Source organism: Ciconia boyciana, chromosome 2, assembly GCF_034638445.1.
Source record: "Ciconia boyciana chromosome 2, ASM3463844v1, whole genome shotgun sequence".
Lineage (NCBI taxonomy): Eukaryota > Metazoa > Chordata > Aves > Ciconiiformes > Ciconiidae > Ciconia > Ciconia boyciana.
The window spans coordinates 121,639,417-121,660,043 of record NC_132935.1 but is presented as its reverse complement, the minus strand read 5'-3'; the positions used below and the strand labels follow the sequence as shown (position 1 = coordinate 121,660,043).

The 20,627-nt window shown below is 41.9% G+C and overlaps 1 protein-coding gene across 1 annotated transcript in view; it reads left to right on the top strand.

The window, feature by feature from the left end:
* The first annotated feature begins 1,530 nt into the window (after nt 1–1,530).
* SH3BP5 (SH3 domain binding protein 5) overlaps nt 1,531–20,627 on the top strand; it is a 54,144-nt gene continuing 35,047 nt past the window's right edge. Inside the window, exons 1-3 of the mRNA XM_072853868.1 lie at nt 1,531–1,690; nt 3,778–3,840; nt 14,217–14,345. Coding sequence (XP_072709969.1) covers nt 1,610–1,690; nt 3,778–3,840; nt 14,217–14,345 — 273 coding nt within the window. The 5' untranslated portion in view covers nt 1,531–1,609. The remainder of the gene's footprint in view (nt 1,691–3,777; nt 3,841–14,216; nt 14,346–20,627) is intronic.

Sequence of the window (20,627 nt, the reverse complement as noted above, 5' to 3'; positions counted from 1 at the left end):
CTGATTTGGGTTTTTTTTTCCCTCTTTACATGATTTATTCTGCTGTGAGAAATGAAGATGTTGCAAACAACCCATCTGCGTTTTTGCAACACCTCCTCTGTTCCTTGATTATTTTAGTTTGTTGGTGTCACTTTGCATGTTTATATTATTTTCAAATGTTTGTGCCACTCTCCTCTTCCTCCCATCTTTTTTTTTTTTTTTTCAGTTGCTTTACAGTGTTTGGAAGAGCTTGACTGCTTTTCTTTTGCCTCCTTTTTTACCTTAGGAACATGAAATTTTACCTTCTTGTGCTTTGCTGAGATTTTTTTTTCATCTTCAGTCTCACAAAGGAAGCTTCTTCACCACATCTAAACTTTTATTTTTTTTAAAAATCTTTTGAGGAGTTTTCTAACAAAAATGGGGTTAAATCAAAAGTGATACTTTTAAGGCGGAGACCTATTCCTCATCTGTTTGAAAGGACTTGTTATCCACCCAGAGGGAGTAAGCAGTTCAGTATGGTTGGTGTGATCTGAGGAAGGGCCTTGGCTCAGCCAGTTGCCACTTCTTGCCTCGTTTTTCCTGTGCGGGTAGCCTGGCCCATGTGCTTTGGTGGGACTGTCTTCTCTGTGTCTTGAGGAGGGAAAAGACAAAGCATCATGTTTTTCCTTTTCAATGACAAGGGAATGCGCTGTTAGTCTCTCTCTAGGATTGCTGTGAGAAGGGAAGAGAAAGTAACTCTTTAAAATTTTATTTCTTCGCTGCAGCCCACAGAAGGGGTCTGAGCCGTGCCCAAGGCCAGCGAGATGAAGAGGCGCTGGAGCCCATCCCTGCTGGTACACTGCTAGTCAGAAGAGTTGCCCACTCCCTTCCCATTAGTGTTTGGGTGCCAGTCTGGGCACTGCCCCCATGATTAAGGAGCCCCTAATCTGAAGTGCTCTGCAAGCCAGGGGCCATGCATGGCCCCAGCATCAGGGCTTCTTGCAAGAAGTTCCTTTTTACTGACAACAAAAGGACATGTCTTTAGTATGTCTTTTTTATGCTGCATCCAGTAGGTACAATAGTTGCTTGCCTAGCTGCCACACAATAGAAATCTGGGTTTCATTTGAATTTTCAAGGTTTTTTGAAAGTGCCTTTAATATTTTTATCTCCTCCGTTTCTCTTCCCTTTTCTTCTCCATGGACACGTCAGTCCCCAGCAGAGCCTGAAAAAGAGGAAAGAAGAAAAGAAGGGAAAAAAAGACAAAAGCCACGCAAGGCATCGTTAGCATTTCCCTGCACCTGGAACTACTCGTTTTGGTTTCACGCACTGCAGTTGCGTGCGCTTGGTCTGCCCGGCGGGGAGGATGGCGGGGCGAGCACCGAGCACGGCGAAACACAAGCCTTAGCCCACAAAAAAGGGGCGTCGGGAGGGAAGAGGGAAGGAGGGTTACAAAAAAAAAAAAAGGAAACCCCGCAATTTTGCGCTCATTTATTTCCTCCTTGCGGTGCCAATGCACAAAGAGACGAGGGGCGCTGTGGGGAGGGAGGGCTTCCCCCCGGAGGCGGGGCCGGGCGGGGGCCGGGCCGGGGCGGCCGCGGAGCCGGAGCCGGCAGCGGCGGAGCGGGAGGCGCCGGCAGCCGCCGCCGCCGCCATGGAGCCGGGGGGCAGGCGCGGCCGCGCCGCCGAGGAGGGCCCGCGCCCCGAGGAGGAGGAGGTGGACCCCCGCATCCAGGTGAGGGCCGCCTCGCCTGCCTCTCCGGGGGGTGGGGGGACACGGCTTAATTTTTAAATTTATTTTAACGTGTGTATCATAATTGTTACAACGATTGCCTTTTCTTATTGTTGCTTTTTAATGCATATGTGCGTACGTATATACACACACGCGCATATATACGTACGTTTGCCCGCGCCGGGCGGCGGTGCGGAGCGGCCCCGGGTGCGGGGGAAGCGGCCCCGGGGCTCCCCAGGCCTTTGTTACCCCGCGGCCCCCGGGCTCCGTGGGGCGTCCGACCGTCCTTCTGCTGCTGAAATCCCCCTCCCCTTTTATTTTTGACCGTGACAGCATGACCTTGCTCGTGAAACAGGGCTGATGCTCAGAAATTCCTAAATGGGGGAAAACATAGATTTTTTTTTTTAAATTATTTTAATTTGTTTTAAAAAGGAGCCTTAGTGGAAGATGGTGTTTCCTCTCTATGAACGCCTTCTGAAATGCTTTTTATTCTTGCATGGTTTCTGAGCAAAGCTTTCCTCCCCCAAATCATGTCTTGACTAATTGCCTGGTGCAAACTTCGGCACGCTGTGGTCCCTGAAATGAAATGTATTTTTAGGTCTCTGCAGATTTATGGCTTTTGCCTCCAGCGTTGCTGGGGCTGCTTGTCATGAGAGAATATAAGCATGTGTGTACATTGCTGAGAGGATGGATCCTTGGCATAGGGCCCTCCTTGCTGTAATTGTCATTCTTTTCTCCACCGTGAACACTTCTTTTCCAGGGCCGAGCAGAGCAATTGCAAAATTCACGAAACATGGTTACCCAGAGCGAGGCCCTCGGCCAAAAGCTAGCCTGTTACTGCCCTGATTTTGAGAAGCTGAGCTCCGTTAGTGCCTATTGAGCTAATTTTGGCCTTAGGTTCTTCAGCTTGCAACGTTTCCACATACCTGATTTGCACAGTGTTGGTGAAACAGGGGTTTTGTTGAGTTTTCTGTTTGGTTGAGAAAATGGGCTGCTGTGCCTGCCTCTGTGAGAGCCATAAGGTTCTTAAGCCTTACAGGAAAAGGCAATTAGGTAATTTCTGTGTGAGTGTCTGTTTCAGAAAACGTGCAAATATGTATCTTCCAAATCCTAGGAGCTGGAAATGAAATCTGACCTCTGAGGATAAGAGAACTAAACTGTTGCAGTTAATTCCTTTCTGATTGTAACCAGAGTCATTCTTGTAATCTAGTGGGAAATCGCTCAAGTGACAATCAATTTACAGTGTTTGGTTTATACAGCTAAACATTTCAAGGCGGATTCTGTTACACCGGTTGAAAATTAAATAGCGTTTGAGTTAGAGAACGCTCCTGTTGAAATCGTAGGATCTCACATGGAGTAACATGTTGCTCAAATAAAGAAGGCTATTGGAGTCTGCTCCTGAGGGTTGCTTTTTGTGGTAAGAAAGTCATTAAGAATGAGCTTTGTTTTTACAGTAACTTCATTCATGCCAACACCACTTCTAGTAAATATTTATTCAAGGGATTTGACACCTTTGTTTTTGTTGTTAAGAGATCAAAATGTTGGCGTGAAGGCAGACTAAGTAAACATAATCGTATGTCCCGTTGACTGGTTGTGTTCTAAAATGGTTCGCCAAAATCCAGAGTAAAATGCCTCTCGTGCTGCAAGACACGTTCCTTATCAATGCTGTGCTTTCACTGTATGTCTCCTGTGATAGTACTAACTTCGTGCTAGTGCTTTCGGGGGGGGTGGGGTGGGGTGGGTTTGTGTGTATCTCACTGGAAACTAGCAGATACTGACTATATTGATTAACAAGACAGAACTTAATGTACTTTATGTTTATTTTTAATAGTGAGGAGTAAGCCAGAACAGGAAATGTACTGCCTTAAAATAAAGCTATAGAGCTTCTCTGATTATTTTTCTTGTAAGTAGTGAAATAGAAGACCAGTGGCAAAGTTATTCTAAGTGTCTCAAGGTTTCCTATTTTCACTGAATTTGCAAGCCACAACCTTTGTGAGCTTTCAGTGGGGATGCTGAATGAGCCTTCTCAGACACTCTTTCCCCCCTGATTTCTTAATATGCGTTTGACTTTTTTCTTTCTTTCTTTCTAGGGGGAGCTGGAAAAACTAAATCAATCTACAGATGATATCAATCGGAGAGAGACGGAGCTGGAGGTACAGAATTCATTCTTGCATTTTCCTTTTGTGCATGTTGGATTTTGTGAGCAATAGAACAGTATTTTTGAGTAGGTTCCCTCCTGAATTGTGCTATCCTGAATGGTAATTTGGCAGCAAGAGTCTGGTGATGATTTTTTAAAAGGTGTGAATTGAGTTAATAGCTGGAACAGAAAGGGAGAAGGTAGAGAGATGCTGGCAGTGTAAAAACCCTATGTGGAGAACCCCACCCTCCCACTGCCAAACCCTATTTTTAGGTTTTGAAACTAAACTTAGACAAGTTTTGTTTTTACCAGTCACTGTTTTGGGTTTGTGTTCTTGTGATTATAGACAGTGAAAGTTTGTTTGCTTAAGAGGTCTTTGCCATACAGTTACCTACCAGGATCTCCTCCTTGGTGGCTATTTTTTTTTAGTTTGTTAGTTTTGCCTTTTTTGTCATTACTTAGTAAGGAAAGTGATGAAGGAAAGTTGAAGGAATAGACTTTCTAGTTGGAAAAAGAGGTTTTCTTGGAAAAACCAATAGAAAGTTCTGAGGAAATTGTTTCTAAAGCCCCAAATTTGAGCTTCAGCTACTTGGTAGTTATTCTGGAAGGCTCAGCATTATTGATCTAATAACAAATCAAAACAAACTGTCCTGCTTGTGTGTCTAAATTTTCTTTTGTTAACTGCAAAACGAAGATAAAGCCAGTGGAGGTGTAAGATGAATATGTTGCTAAAGGAAAACTGGCATAAAATGCTACTTTTCATCCTAAATAATTTTGATAACATTACAGTATTTTGAATACTGTATCAAAACATGCTGAGATTGCAGTGATGAACATACTCTAAAAGTACATCTATAGATTTCTGTTCTGCATCTTCAAAATGTTAACGTTTGTGGTTGGGGTTTTTTTGTGTTTGTTTTTTTGTTTTGTTTTTTTTTGTGTTTCGTTTTTTTTTTTTTTTTTCTTGTATGTGTCTTCATGAGATGGATACCTGGAGCATGGGATGGTTCCTGGCAGTATTTTGAAATATTGGAGTATCCACGGTATGCACCAAACAGAATATAGGGTTATGAACTTCTTTGGAAGCAAAGCAGCCTTCTCATGTGGCTATTTTCTTCTCCCTACTTGTTTGCATTTTCTGTGCTTTGTGGCATGTAGATCATGAATTTGTTGTCAAATAATCTTAGTGGAATGGGGGACTACTTGTTATGCAAAATTAAACTATATTTCAGCTGTGAAAACTGTTCAGTGTCACTAGCTTGATTTAAATTTTATAAGTGAATTTTAAAAGTCAGTATGCTAGTCTGCAACAGTACCAATTAAATGGACTTCAAGACTCTTTATATATCTATGTTAAAAAAAAAAAATCATTATACATATCTTTTCAGTCTCTTTTTTTCATGCTGAGGTACTGAAATTGAAAGATGGTGCTATGGATAGTTGCCTGGATTTCATTAATCTTGTCATAACCTTGCACTGAGGACATATTATGAAGCAGATAGAGTAGTAATAATAATGCAAATGCATACTCATGAAGTAAGTCCCAATAAGTTAAGATGAGATTTTACTGCTTGATTAAAATTATTCATGTGTTCAAGTGTTTGTAAAGCCTGGAGATTTGTAGCTACTGTGTGTGTGATACATGCTGAGCTCGAAAGGCTCCTGGATGTATCATTGTAAATAAAAGAGCAGTGTTTCCACATTAGCTTGCTCTTAACGTTGTTGCTTACCTTACTTAGTCTAAGAAATACTAGGTGTCAGATAGTGCAGAGAATGATTATGTGATGCTTTCTACCTCTACATCATCAGATGTTTACTGCAGATCTGTCTGTAGTACTTACTGTAAGCAGTGTTTGATGGAATTAATTTGAAATAGCATCAACAGTATGCTTTCATGAATGTTTCCTCTTTGCTTTTCATCCAAAAATCTTACTGGATTGAAGCCAGTTTGTGGTATCATGTAACTGCATAATTTTTACTCCGGAAATATTTTAATTACTTTTGATCTGCTTAAATTTTGAGGACAAATGCAGTTGGATGATGTAAGCAAGGCTTAATTTATATACATGTTGATAAATGCATTTTAAATGGATTTAAGACCTTTCTAGAGGAAAGATATTTAAAAAACCCCCAAAAACTCAACAAACAAACCAACACTTATGGTTAGAAGAAAATCCCTGCATTCATACTCTGGACAAGAAAAGAAAGCTTTGCCAAGCAGCCTCATAGGATAAATCCGGAGTTTGGAAGGGGGAGTTTAGAACTGGGATCACTCTACTTCAAAGACTTCCAAAATCCTTGAATGCTGCTGAAAACATGGGCTTCTGGGAGAGCCATGCTGAGTTTGACTTTGAAGATTTGCTATTTTGGTTGTTATTAGCTGCTTTGGGTCCCTCTTGCTAGCCCTTCCTAGTTTGTGGTACTGCTATTGCAAGATATTTCATTAGAAGAAAGATGTGGGGTTTTTTTAACCAGACAATGGAGTTATATTTGTCCTATTCTTTTATTATTATTTTTCTCATCTTTCCAATATCTGATCATAGTTGACTTTAATGGGAACACAGACAGTATCATTAGGCTACTTACAGCACAAGGTGCTGATTGCAAGCTTCCTGTAGCGTTGCTTTGTGGTCCATACATTCCCACTGTTGAATTTTTTTCCCAGAATAACCTGGAAAAGCAATGGGAGCATTTGAGTAGAAGGTATATTTGCAGGAAGTTCAGAAAAAGACACCCATGTTTTTGTGACTTGATGTGCTCTCCAATAAGCAGGAAGAGTAACCTTGTGGCATCTAAGTACTGCGAGTCTGTTCAGGACTTCCTGTAACTTTGCACAAGTCGCTGTAAATGGGACTGCTGACTGTCTCCAGTTCCCATTAACTGGAAAAAAAGGCTGGAGGTGTTACATGCTTCTAAACCCCATGCTTTTGTTCTTGCTGTGCCTCGGGTCTACATCTGCAAAATGGAAGTAAAAATGCTGCTTTACTTGATGGAAATGTTATGGGGCTGAAATCAGCAGAGGCTTCTAGGATTTTGAGACTACACTCTCTTGGCGCAGCCATATCTGTGTTTGAATGATGTAGAAAATATTGGTGTTTGCTGCTCACAGAGGTGATAAAATGGGGAATTCTGTTTTAAGTTGATCAGTCTGCCACTTTAATTTTTTTTTAAAAGTTGTGCACCCAAACTGCCATGTGATCTGTTTTAAGTTGATCAGCCTGCCTTTTTTTATCTTTTAAAATAAGTTCTGCACCCAAACCACCTGTGAGAGGGGTGGATTTACATGTGTGGCATGACTTGAACAGATATATTGAAGTTAGCTACATCTATTCTTTTACTTAATATAATTACGCATGTTTTGCTCTTTTGACCTATCCTATTAAACCCTGGAGAAATATCCTGACCTGATGATGCTCACAGCCTGTTCAGGAGTTGCGGAGCTGCTGAAGGGCACTGGTAGTTATATGTTGCGTTAATGTATTGCCTGTTAATGAATCTTTGATTAGGCTTGATTTAAAATCCATAATGCTGCTCATACTAAGTGCAACACTGAGCATTACTGACACAGCAAAAGGACGATAAGGGTCCTCCGAGGGATTTAACACTTGGCTTCACTAACGTCCCTGTTTATGTTTGAAGTGGCTGTGAAGAGGTGGGGGAAACATCTTGCAGTGGAGATACAAGTATGTTTTGGCCAAATGCAACTTAGAGCGGCGCCTTGCTATTTGAGCTTTTTTCCTGTTTATTGGAAATGCATTTCCATCTGAACTCGCATCAGGAGTTGCAAATGTACTTAACAAATGTGCATGACTCGCCTGTCCAGCTAACTCATACACGTCTTTGGCTCCTGAAAGTACAATTCAGATGTAACAAATTCACCCAGGGACCCTCTGGCAGCATTGCGGGGAGGGGAAATACAGCACATACCATTAAAATTACCACTGGAATTCCAGCTATCCCAAATGTGGTTTTTGTTAGAGAGTTTTTGTGTTGCTGGAGCTACGAGCTAGCCAACGTTTGTTAAGTTTGTTAAGACTGCCCATGAAAACTAGAGCTGAACACTGCTGCTTTCAGCCATGCTTGTTATAAGTAGGGCCTGGTTAGGATCCTTCTTGTATGCTTGTGTAGATGCTCTGGTCCTGATCTGCAAGACTTTGTGTTACTTTTAGTCCTGGATTTATCCTAAAGGTCACCCTGGGTTGGTGTTGGATAGAGTCAAAGGAAAGGGGTGTATCAGCTCTGGTGCTCTTTGACTTGTGAGCCTTGTCAGCATTTGAACCCCTCTCAGAAGGGGAAGGGCTATTTTATTTAGAGTTGCTCTTCTTACTTCCTTGCTAAAATACTTGGGTTTGTGGTAAAGCTCAAGCTTTTGACCCTGTCACACACAAGAATTTTAAGTAGACTTTTTAAAAAAAATCCTCAAACTTTCAAGTTAGGTAGACTCTTAAAAAATTCTTCAAACTTTCAAGATTTAGAAAAATGGCCTGTCAGTGGCAGGAATCTCATTCTGAGCATGCCTGCTTGGCCTGGGGAAACATCTATCTGTAGAAACATCTGCCACCTTATCAGCACTCCTGTGCAGCATTCTCCAGTGTCCATATAAAAGAGTACAGAGATTAAGGGAGAAGCAGCTCACTGGCTGGTGTTCCTGCTGGTTTCTGGACTGTGATATAAATGCATGATGGATTTGCCCAGCACTAGCAGGACAAATCTTTCTGTGTTTCTTTATAATCTCCTTGTTTCCATAGGAAATGGCCTCTGTGTGTGGATTGCTTGTTGTTTTGCCTTCTGCTTCCATCCATGGATGAGTAAGGAAAGGCTCCTTCCTCTGCTATGGCTCTGGAAAGATTTTGTTGCCTGAGTGAGTCAAAGGGCTTTACTTGAGTCACGTTCTTGAAGCAGAGGTGGGTTTCTAGCCTAAGGGAGGGTTAGCCTAAGGGAGGAAGGGTTAGGCAGAGAAATCTTGTTTTGGAAGGAGCACCCAGTGCCCTCCCCTGCCTGCTTTCCTTTCCCTTCTTCGAAGAGGACTAAAAATACCAGTGTATTTGTAGTCTCAGTCTGTAACTGTCTGCAAGCAGGAGGCTAGAGCAACTTCCAAATACCAATTTTTATTGTTCTTAGATGGTAAATTAGAGCTGTGTGGAAAAAAAGACTTTTCCTCATGCTTAAAAATTGAGATGCTACTTAACGCCTTCCTTGCACTTTGTTTTTAAGGTTTCGTAGTCAGTCTGGTTTACTTGAACTGCTTAGGCACCAAATAGATGTTAAAAATGTCATTAACATGTTCAATGCTCTGAGGTAGATTTCTGAGCACATGCATGTGGATCTATCTGGTGTGTATGTAATTGGGAAGCCTGCCTACTTTGACACTTGGATGTTGTTGATACTGACGCTATTTTAACTTGAAAATGAGCTTTTGGAGCTGGTATGTCTCTGTAGCAGAGGAAGGCAGGTATGGATACTACCTGCCTCTTGGAAATAGATGAAGCCTGTCTCTCAGTCAGCAATTTCATTTCCCATGCACCTCCCAGGCTGGTTTAATGGGTTTTCAGAGGTGCTGCACACCAAATTGTCAGAAAGGTCATAGGACAGCCTTTGTAAATGAAATTTAGATGTACTTGGTACTAAGATGCTTCATACCTGGTTGATGTGTTAAGTTCATTTTAAAAAGAAAGTTGTTTGAAAATACACGCTTCATTTGATGGGCAGAAATAGTTATTTGCCTGTCGGCTGGCATCTAACACCAGCTTATCACCATCACTCATGAGAAAGGAAAACAAGCATGCTTTAGTCTCCAACAGGTGCAGTTTAAGTGTAAAACTGTATTTTAGTTTCTTTCCACATTTGAGGGTAGATCTCCAAAATGCTGCTGTATGGATGGCCTGTCATTAAGTGTGGTCCCTCTTTTGGTGCAGTAGCAGATAGCTGCCCAACAGCAAGTTAGTGGAAAAAAAAGTCTGCTTTTAATAATGAACTACTGCAGCAAAAGCGTGTATGGGGTAGAAGTCTGGCATGTTCCCTAAAACTGTGCTTGTGAAATCTATAATTTGGGAGAAAAGTACTAAAGACTTCCAGGAAGAAAGTTGATGAGAGTGGAGCTCTTGCAGCTGTAGAACAAGATGTTGAAAAGTAAACTGGAGCTGTTCACATGATGCGCTAAGTGCTAATGCCTGCTGGAGCATGTGTATGACAAACACCTAGGTAGTGAAAGTCTAGTTATTAAGACTATAACTTAAGTGAGAAGTTTTGACTGCTGCTTTTTTTTTTTTTTTGCACCTTGCGATATGCATTGCAGGTAAAGTGCCTTAATTGGCTTTTGTCCCGCTTTAAAAAGGTTTATTATCATCTCATTTGAGCAAATAAGAGGGAGAAAATGTTGGAAATGTTAGCCAGTCAGCTTTTGATATCACCTTTCTGTTTGCAAAATCAGTAACAAGGTGTTCTTAAAAATGGTCACGGAAGATTATGAGTGAGTAGAGGGGAAAACATGCTTTTGAAATGTTGTCTGGGTGTTTGAGATGTCTTTTGTCTGTTGCATTGCTTCTGTTACAGTTTATCTGCTCTGTGTATGTATTCAGTGCAGTGATGAGAAAAACAAACCCATGTGTTTTTTTCCAAAAACCCCCCCCAGAAATGGTGAGTGTGACTCACAGGGTTTGTACCTAAGGCTGCATACTTGCTTTTATCAGTAACTAGTGCTTCTGCTGGGAAAGCATAATCTTTCAAAGAACTGAAATACAGAAACTAGGAATTGACGACTGTGCTAGAAAAGTTGCATGGCATATGCTGCGCTGTCTTGGTTTTGCTCACAGCAGCAAGTTGCAGGAATTTTTTTTTCCTTTACCTAGCACACATGGATAATAGAGAAAGATCTAAATGAAGCAAGAGTTTTGCAGTTAAATAGTAACACTTGTAGGGTGGCACATCACACCAGAGGATTTGATAAGTTGAAGGTGGTGTGGTTGTCTTCCTAACACAGATGTACAGCTTCCCTTGTGCTGGGGACCATGGATGAACTGCACTGTTGTGCCGTTCCTGAGCCTCTAAGTTTTTGACGTGAGTGTTCTTCCAGAAAACACCATTAAGAGGATTTATAGCTTTGAACCACTTCACATGTGGGTTGAAGTGTCTCAGTGACAGTAACACAGGAAGCCAGACATGGAGCAGGGAATTAAATTGATTCTCAAGTTATTGCCTTGACCACAGGCCCATCCTTGCTGTGAACCACAGATGCACTTTTCATGTCACGTAAGTAGCAAGCGCACCAAGCCCATTTGCTCCTGGTGCAATTGCCTTGGTGCTTCTGACCTCCCCAGTTTCACATGAAGAGTAGAAATAGCTGCTGCACCTGTATTTCTTATTTAAACTTCCCTAGGGGCACCTGCCAGGGGAATTTTGCACTGTCCCAAGGGTGATGACTTTTACAGATGCTCTGCCAGTACGTGGCAGGGCCGACACACTGAGTGTGGCCGCGTGTTTGCAGGAGGGAGCTGTGCCCCTGCTCACAGGAGTTGTTGCCGTAGCTCCTATATAGGAGCTGCGGTCACTGAGACCATGAGAGCTGAATTGGTTTAGATTGAGGAGGCTGGGTGGTGTGAATGCACTGGGTTGCTGCAGGAGCACACACGGTGTAGATACACAGTGTGGGATCGTTTGCTTTTGTAGCGTAGTTGGGGCTAGTGGAGAGTAAAAGCGGTGCGTGTAGTGCAGGAGAGGGCATGGGTTTGGCGTTACACCTTCTCAGAGACCTCAGCATCTTCTTTCTGTGTCCGAAGGGGACGGCTGGAAACCTTTGGTAGGGGGACTGATCCCAGCAGAGTACGAGTATCTGCTTATTCTCTCATGCAAAGGTGGTGGAGCCTGTAGGCTTGCGTTCCTGACAGTCAGGAGCCTGAGAATAAATGTCATTTAAAATACGCCATATGATGGATGACATGGGTATAAAGTTCTGGGGTAGTTTGGTTTTCGTTATTGTTCTTCACTGGAGAAAATGAGGATGGTTGGACTCAAATAAGGCCTCAAAATAGGAAGCAGGCATCTTTTGGGGAAAGTGATAAACTGGAAGTTCACACCAGTATATTCTTCAGCTGAAGCTCCCTAGTCTGTGTAACTAGCTACTGTGTAACTAGACTGTAACTAGTCTGTGAAGTGAGGCTGTGCTCATGGATAAACGTGTGCTTAACCACTTGCAAGACCTGTGCCTCAGATGCCAGTTACAGGATTACTTACAGTTTAGTAATTTGTATGTGCTTCATCTGAGTTGGTGGGAGACTAATGGGTACAGAAGTTGCTGTTAGTTTGACTGCTCTGTCCTTGGTGTTTTTTGGTTTGTTTTTTCTTTTTTTAAACTCCAGGTGGGAACTAGTAATCTTTTTCCTATTGGATAAGAGCGTATGTAATTATTACATGAATAAATTTGGGGTAGGTCTCTAAGTACAGATTTGGTAGTGATGGTTTCTTTGTTCCAAGTGCTTATCTTACAAACATGGGAACTGAATTCTTTGATGCATCACTGCATAGGGCTTTCTTTACTTAATGTGTATACCTTTATGATTTTCTTTAACTATTTGCTTTCCACAACTAGTATCCTAATATGCAGCTTTCGCAAAGAAAGTGAAAACTAAATCTTCAGGCTCACTCATTTAGAAATGAGTTTTTAATTTTGTTCCTGCACTTGTAGGAAAAAATTTTTTTTAAAAATATACTTCAGTACTTAACGTTTTTCTTGCAATATAGTCATCATGCTTGCAGTCTTATGTCAGTTAATTGTGAAACTCGTTTTGAGCAGTGAACCATATATTGTCCAGTACTTTTAACTGGAAATATTCAAACTTCTCACTGAGAAAATAATTGACCCGATACATATTGTTTGAATGATACATTTCAGGCTTTCACTAAGAAATGAGATTATTGACTGGATTTGAGTTAATAAAATAATAAGTTAATGTGCATTTAATTCTCCATTTTTAACCTTGTTACCCATTTGAATACTTCCTTAGAATAAAGTGGAGTACCTTAAGAATCTAAAGCTATTTACGTTGGACTAAAATATAACCAATGCTGGTTAAGGTTTTAGATAACAATAAAAAGGAAGCAAAGAAGCTTCTGCTGAAGTATGCTGCTTTTTCTGTAAAAACTAATGTATTACTGCAGGTTTTTTTTCCACTTCTAAGAGCATAGTGGTAGGTTCCAATGTATTTTAATTCTTCCAATGAATAAACAGTTGTGCATTCTAGAAATCCTCAACAATAATGACAAAAACCTCCTGAATTAGAGCACTTCTTCAAGCCAGCTGCTTCCTGATAATCAACATGTCACTCCAGCAGTCTGTGTAAATCCTGTTCTCTAATTAGAATTACAAGGCTTGTCAAGAGCTCACATGGCCCATCCTCTTCATCTCCTTAAATCCTGGGCCAGGTCCCAGCCTGAATTTGCATCTCTCTGCAATAATTCCATTGATTTAGAGTCTGCGTTGGCTGCTGAGATCGAAATCAGAATCACTTTGCTTAAAGGTGTGGAAATTTCAGTGGAGCAGAGAAAATATTTTAATTGCTTCAGCTAATCATGTAAAGAGGGCAACTCATCCAGTTTGGAAGTAGCTGGAATTTACTCTTCTTAAAAGTAGTAAACAATAACAATCAAAAGGAAAGTAGGCAGCCTTACCCATTGATACAAACCATAGCTGAAAAGATGGGCTTTTATGGCAGGAACTCTTGCCACAAGGACATGGAAGCTTTTTGCTGCTATTGAAGTAAGTAGGCTGTGTTTATAAAAGGAAAGAGAAGCTGACTTGAAAATACACGATGTGGGAAGTGTCCAGTTCTTCCTGCAGAAAGCAGATCCTGTCCATCGTTGTTTGCATTGTGAAATGGTGTCTCTGGGGGGAACAGTACTAGGGGTCTGACATGCTAAGGTTTAGGAGATGCTGATTCCAGCTGATTTGCCAGCCTGTTGTGGGGATTTGGCCTGCCTGCTAGCCCCATTCTAGCATTGTCTAGATGAGATTTGTCTTTGCCATTGAACTCACTCTCAGAACTTGTTACACTGCTGTTTGCCTCCTCACCGAGCGAGTAATTTACAAGCTATTCCTCTCTGAGAAACCCTGCCAGAGGTGACATCTAGCACAGGCTATTGCAGGCTTTTTATAAAAGCTGTCTCTGAAAGACAAAGATTTGGTGTCCAGGATGCTAGCTTTCAGATGTGGTTCTGGGTTCCTGTTGTTATCTCTACTGAAGAATTCTGGCTTAGTCCAAACGCCAGTAACTGTTTAGAATGTGTCAGCTCGTGTGTGAATCTAAAGAGCAACCTGAAGGTAGGAACAAACAGGTAGAAATAAATTTTAAAGCTCTAATCTGTCTTTGTCTTTTCTTTCCTTTCTGCAACCTTTTGAAGGATGCACGCCAGAAGTTCCGCTCTGTGCTGGTTGAAGCAACAGTAAAACTGGATGAACTGGTAAAGAAGATCGGAAAAGCTGTAGAAGACTCTAAACCTTACTGGGAAGCTCGGAGGGTGGCCAGGCAGGTGAGAACTTTCTGCCTTATAAGCTTGTGCTGGTAGTTGGAGAACACATACTGATTGCATTGCTTTCCTGCTATTAATAACATCATAAGCATATGCACTTGGGTGACGCTGGTTTATGTCTTGAGTTGCATGTCAGCTGTGTGAATCAATGGCAAAAATGTGTTTCTTCACAGCCACAGCTGCACATGTTCTTCAGTCCAGGAACAGCTACAGCAGACACAAATGATCAGTAGCAAAAGACTAGTTCTGTTCTCCTCTCATTATCAATGGCGTTTCAGAGCCCTGCTCTGTCCTATCAGTAGTTGTAATTATTTGAAAATACAGCGTAGACTTCACGTGTCTGCTTTTTCTTCTTAACGCAAAATGCTCAGCAGCTAAATGACTGCAACTGGAAGGTGCTGGGAAAGAAGCTGGAGTGGGGCAGACTTGGGGAAACCTGCAGGGTTTGGTGCTGATTAAGTTGTGCTGAAACAGGAATGTGCTAAATGTGGCTCTAAAGCCTGTTGGTTTAGGGAGAAACTGAGCTCTGCATTCTGTACTGTCATCAGGACCTTACCTCCCTTGCCCCAACTACTACTTGATTATTGATAGGCCTGTGTGGCTGAGGCAGGGAATGAAGAGGCATGGAAGTAAGGGTGTGATCTACTGGCTGCAAGGAAAGCAAGAAAGCTTGTGACATGTCAGGCAGCGTCTCACTTCAGGGAAAAAGTAGCTGAGAGTTGAGTGTGTGGTGGCTTAGGCAGTGCTTCTGCTTGGTGTCTGTAATGGGGTTTGCTGGTGTCTCAGGCTTTTTGTTTTTTCTCCAAGGAGGGGAGGCTGTTCCTAGGTGCTACTTCTATTTTCTCTCGAGGCAGGGAGAGGCAGAAGTAGAAGAAGAGTTGCCAAGAGCTGCTGCTTCTGTGCTCGGCTGGAAGGATGTGTGGGGTGGCATCTGTGGCTGGATAGCCAGGATGTGATTGTGTTCAAAGGGAGAGTGAGAGATGGGGTAGCATGTGTGAAATACATGAAAATTACAGAAGGATTTGGTTTGTAAAAATAGGTAGGGGATGAGGTTGAGGGATGAGAAAAGTAGTGTAGGTGTATGCCAGAAGGCAGAACGTAAACTCGCAGGGTAAGAGAAGGGGAGAGAAGAGAATACATCCTCAGAACAAGGCACAGGAAAGGGAGGCATGAATGTAAGCTTCATCACTTTGAAAGCTGATGAAGCAGGAATTGGGTTGATGGGATGTGGCATGCAAGATAATACGTGACCACGTTGATCCTTTAAATTGCACGGCATTGCTTTGGAGCTGTTGTCTCAGGCAGTGGGAATGATGTGTAGGGGTTATTAGGCTTAATCCTTCAGACTAGAAGCAGTGTGGCAAATAGGTAAACTGCTTCAAAGCATAGTAAGCACAGTATCTACTACTCATCTGTAGCTGCTCTGAAAGCAATCCCTGCTCATGGGGCCTATGGTGTGTGCTAGAGATAAACCAAGAGTGAGCTAGAGAAAGAGAGGAAGTTAGTAATAAAATAAGATCAAGGAATTGTTTATATTGTGTTAATGAGTATGTGCAATTTAAAAAAAAAAAAAAAATCCCTGAAACCCTGCCTCGAGTATGATCTTATATGTCTATTACTATAAATAGCTATGTAAGGCACAGTATGCATAGGACTTCAAGAGTTATACTTGGAAAAGTCAATGGTAGAAATGCATACTCTGCAGTACAAAAAAATCAGATGACACTGAAGTTTGTAACATCAGGCACTGAGAGCAGTGAACTTGTCTTCTGTCCTGAAATTGGCAGTAGATTATGTCCTGAGAATGGAATTTTTTATTGCTATGTCTTTGCTACACCTGAAATCCATTCAGTCATGCTGGTTTAAAGGTGCTTTGCAAGGCCGCTAAGAAACCCAAACCACTGAAGGTCCTTAGATTCGTAGAATTGATACTCCGGTATTGGGCTTGTTAGAGAGAACCATTTTTTTTTTTTCCCCAATCCATTCTGTTATTAGCTAGGTTTAAATGCTATTTATCCCAGATCTGCTAACTTTTTACACACTCAATTTTCTTTTAATTCCTTGATAGTATTTTATTTTTTTTTAAGTAGGGATTCCCCTTTTAACGGTTAATTTCACTTTTTCCCATTTTGTTTTATGGAGCCGGTCATGGAACAGAGCTCCCTCTTTGTATCTGCTCAGCAGACAGAGCTGGAAGATGGTCTCTGGTTTCCCTTTGGCACTTTGTATAATAAAATCTTGAAATAGAAAATGTGAGGGCCAAGGGGAATATTGGCATTGAAGGACAGAGAATCTATCTGGAAACCAGGAGATTGGAAAGACTAGTACCAATCGTCAGTAAAGCATCTGCCTAAGGAGTTTTTCTAGTCTTAATTTAGTCTAGAAAAGTTCCGTTTAACTGGGAGCAAATTTGCTATATTAAAGCACAGGGAAGGAGTTAGTAGGGAAGTATGAAACTGGAGGAATGTACCAGAATATGAATATGTTTAGATGCCACCCCGCATCTTTCTTTTATAATTTGATTTGTAAAATTGTAGAGAAATCATGCGAATAGCTTGATATTTTTATGTTCAAATTTAAAAAACCATCTCGCCTCTGAAGACTGTCTTCCACCTTCTGTCTTTACTGTTACTTTAGAGCCATTAGGCTGCCTCTGAAAACATAGGCACAAGGTTCTCTGTGGTTGAAACAGCTTTAATTAAACAATAAGGGAAAAATGCATGACTGTGCTTGTAAGAGAAAGGGAAGTGTAAATTTTTGTTTGTTGTTCTCAGTAAAGGGAAGTAAAAATATGACCTATAAATTGAAGTCTTCTGGGAACAAAGAACTGCATAATTAATGACATCTAGTTTGGCAGAAATGCAGGAGTTGTCCAGAGTTAACTTGCAGTTAAGATGTCAGTTGTAGGGGGAGTCGGCTGATGCAAGCTGTATTTAGTCATACTGAGGAGCTTGTTTTCACTTGGCACCAGCATGATTCTCTTCTGGAAATACATGTTTCATTTATTAAGATAAAACCCATTAAAATTATATGAGGGCACTGATGTGGGGTCAGCAAAAAACAGGTCCCTGAGTCAAGTACTTCCCTGGAGAAGCTTTAGGACCTTGAGCCCTTTTGTCTCCTCACCCTTATCCCCATCCTGTGCAATCCTCTGTTGCCAGAAAATGGTGAATTCAAAACGAATTAATTCTCCCATGTAAGAGTCTTGCGGCATCTTGTTTGTGTAATGTATGCCAAGAGCATTTCAGCTTGGCCTGTCTCAGGGTGAAACTTTGCTTTAACAGAACAATGGTCCTTAGCGTTAGGATTTGAGTGCTTTGTCCTCTGAAGTGGTGGCACAGGGAATCAGGATGCTGTCTGTTGGCTCCAAAGCAGTGTTATTCGGCTTTTGTTGAGACTGAAGTGAGAGCTGGCTAATATTCTTGACCCTGTAAATTTCATGCAACTTCTGCCAAGACAACTTTGTTGTGATTCTTCATTTGGTATACCAGTGGGCCTTTTGCAGGCACACCTTACTGTTTTGGAGCATTTTGACCCAAATTTGTTGTTTAATCAAATTTTAATGTATGTCTGCTGCAAGAACTTTTTTGAATTTGGCATATTGTCTTTTCATGTTGTTTAACTTATGCCATAATGCACCTGTTCAATGGAAGAACCTTGGCATATAGTGGAGGATTGTGTATGTACACAAGCAATGACCACGTTGCAGCAACATGAAATTCCTATAATCCAGAAGGTGGTCCAGGTTCCAAGTGTTGGGAAGATCAGTCTTCCAATGTCTGGTTTTTTTGGGTTTGTGTTGTGGGGGGTTTTTTTTGGGGGGGGGTGGTTGCTAGTAATCTGCTTCCCTGGTTGACTAGTCAGAGGATTAGACCTTTCTTGCCCAAGAGTAATGGGGAAGAAAGGTGAAGTTGCCAGGAAACATTAATAATGTAAACAACAGTGTAGGTCTTGAGCCTCTGAGGTAAGAACTGTCTTAAGCCACTGTTGACTTAGCATTTTGCAGGGCTGGGGCTGGAAAGTGCCTACGCAATAGTGTCCGCAATAGTGTCTGAGCAAGTGATAGAGTTTGAGAAGTGTGTTACCTCCCTAGTGACAGCATGCTCTGGGACAGGATGCTGTGCAAAAGCAAGTGTGGTCTATTGCATAAATCACTGGGCTGGTAGGAGCTGATTTTGTGCTGCTGCATGGCGTAGATAAATTACTTCATCTGTCTCTTAGTTCCCATGTATAATGGAGTTGTCAAGCTGCTGTGAAGCTGAGTCCATTAAGTGAAGTAAAAGCACTTTGGGGTCATTGGGTGAGAGGTGCCATTAAAATACTGTTACCCGTACGTCATCACTTGTGAACCCAGGGACAAACTGAACAGAAGGACTTGCCTTTCTGCTTTGCTTCTGCTGGAAAAAAAAAATCTGATAAAAATGTGTTCCCACCCACCCCCACAAATAAAACAATCCATGCATTTGTAGTGACCCTAACCTGAATAAAAGCCCTGGGAGTGTTGCTTTTAATTAAGCTTTAGCTCCTGTTACTGAGTGTTTTGGGGGGGGGTTTTTGTTTGTTTGTTGGTTTGGGTTTTTTTTCCTCCAGAGTGAGGGGAGTTATGTTTTAGTCCCCAGTACTGGCTCAGGTTGGGAGTAGGTGCAGATGCTTTGCTCAGCTTTAGTACTGAGCTCATTTGGGAGGGACATGGTTTTCCTTTGTGATATTCCCCCCCACCCATTTAGCTTTTACAAAAGAGTGGCAGAAAACTTGCTTCAGGCAAAAAAGGATGAAAGATCTATGCTAGCTCATACCTATACGCATCTCTCACTAACACTTGCAGCAAGTCTTCAGAGAGCAGTATGTTGAAGGATATGCATGTTCTGCTTCCTCTTGGGTCACTCTTCCTGGTTCAGCTTTACAACTAATTCTTCTTTTCATGTTGTTGGCATACTTTCTTAAGCAGCACCCTTTTATCTCAGAAGGCTTGGAAAATGAGGCTGGAATCAGTATGTACAATGGTTCTTCCCTCCTGAAGTCTTAGGCATATCTGAGAGGAAATGCAGTTGACGAACAAGTAGATTGTGTTCAGCAAGGACAGCTAACCTGTCCCGTTCACTGCAACTTTGTATGTAGTAGAGCTCCTTCCTCTCACTTCACTAAATCTTTCTCCCATGTAATATTTTCTACTGGATTGCCACATGTGCTTGAAGAAATCAGTTGACAGGGTAAAGAATTATTAGGGGTAAGTTTTCAGATATTTGGACCCTGGGTCTCCATTCTGCCTATCTTCACAAAATTTAGGGCCCTTAATCACTGACTGTAGTCAGTTGTGAGAGGTAGGTGCATTTGAAAAGCCTTTTGAGGTACCTACGTCTTCCTTAAATGTAGAGGGAGTTAAGACATCTCGTCTTGTGTTGCTTAGCCATTTGAAAATTGTCAGGTGAATCCTGCTGCATCAAGTGGTTCAATGAATCTTATATCCAAAGTGAATCAGGATGAAAAGTAGCTGCTGTAATCTTGCAGAACAGGAACGGAGGACGAACTGAGCCACTTGGTGGTGAATGTGGAAGAGGTGTAAGCAGATAAAAGCACACTTACCTAGTTGGAAGACTCTTCCTCAGCAGATGAGACTGATACCTTTCTTTGCAGAAGTCAGAATTGCAGTGCCTATAAATGAACGAAACTTTCCAAAGTGGCCGTTGCATCTCAGTTTCTAGGTGTTCAGCTTGAGATGTCTGGAAGTAGTGTGGCAAGTGTGGAAAGTTACAGATGGTAACTTTCTTAGCTCAGGAGACAAAAGCTTTTTAAATTCACATAACTCTGAGTTTCAAAACTGCCAATCACCCTTAAAAATTAATTAGGAACTGGAAACTGTAGTCTTGCCAGTGTTGCTTCCTGCAGCACCCAAGTTTCCCATCCAAATCGCTCAGTGAGTGAGAGCTAATTGTATCACAGCACCAACTGGCCCTGCTGTGGACAGGAGGGCAGCACTTAGTGGGTGACAGCTCTTGGGTCCAGATCCAGCAGTGGTGGATAATCCAGGTCTTCCCCTCTGGTTCCTAGGCACTAGATGTGCTATCCATAGGTATATTGGAGGTAGCCATGTCATAAGGAATCTCCTTTTCGACCCTACTTTTATGAGCTGAAGTCCTCATGCTCACATTTAAGACAACAAGGAGTTAAGACTGATTTGTAGTAGCTGGTACGCTTATCTTGGCAAAAAAGGTGGAGGGAGAGGGAACTTGAGAAGCAAAAAGTAAATGTCAGCAGAGCTGTGACAGACTTGCATTCCTGTTT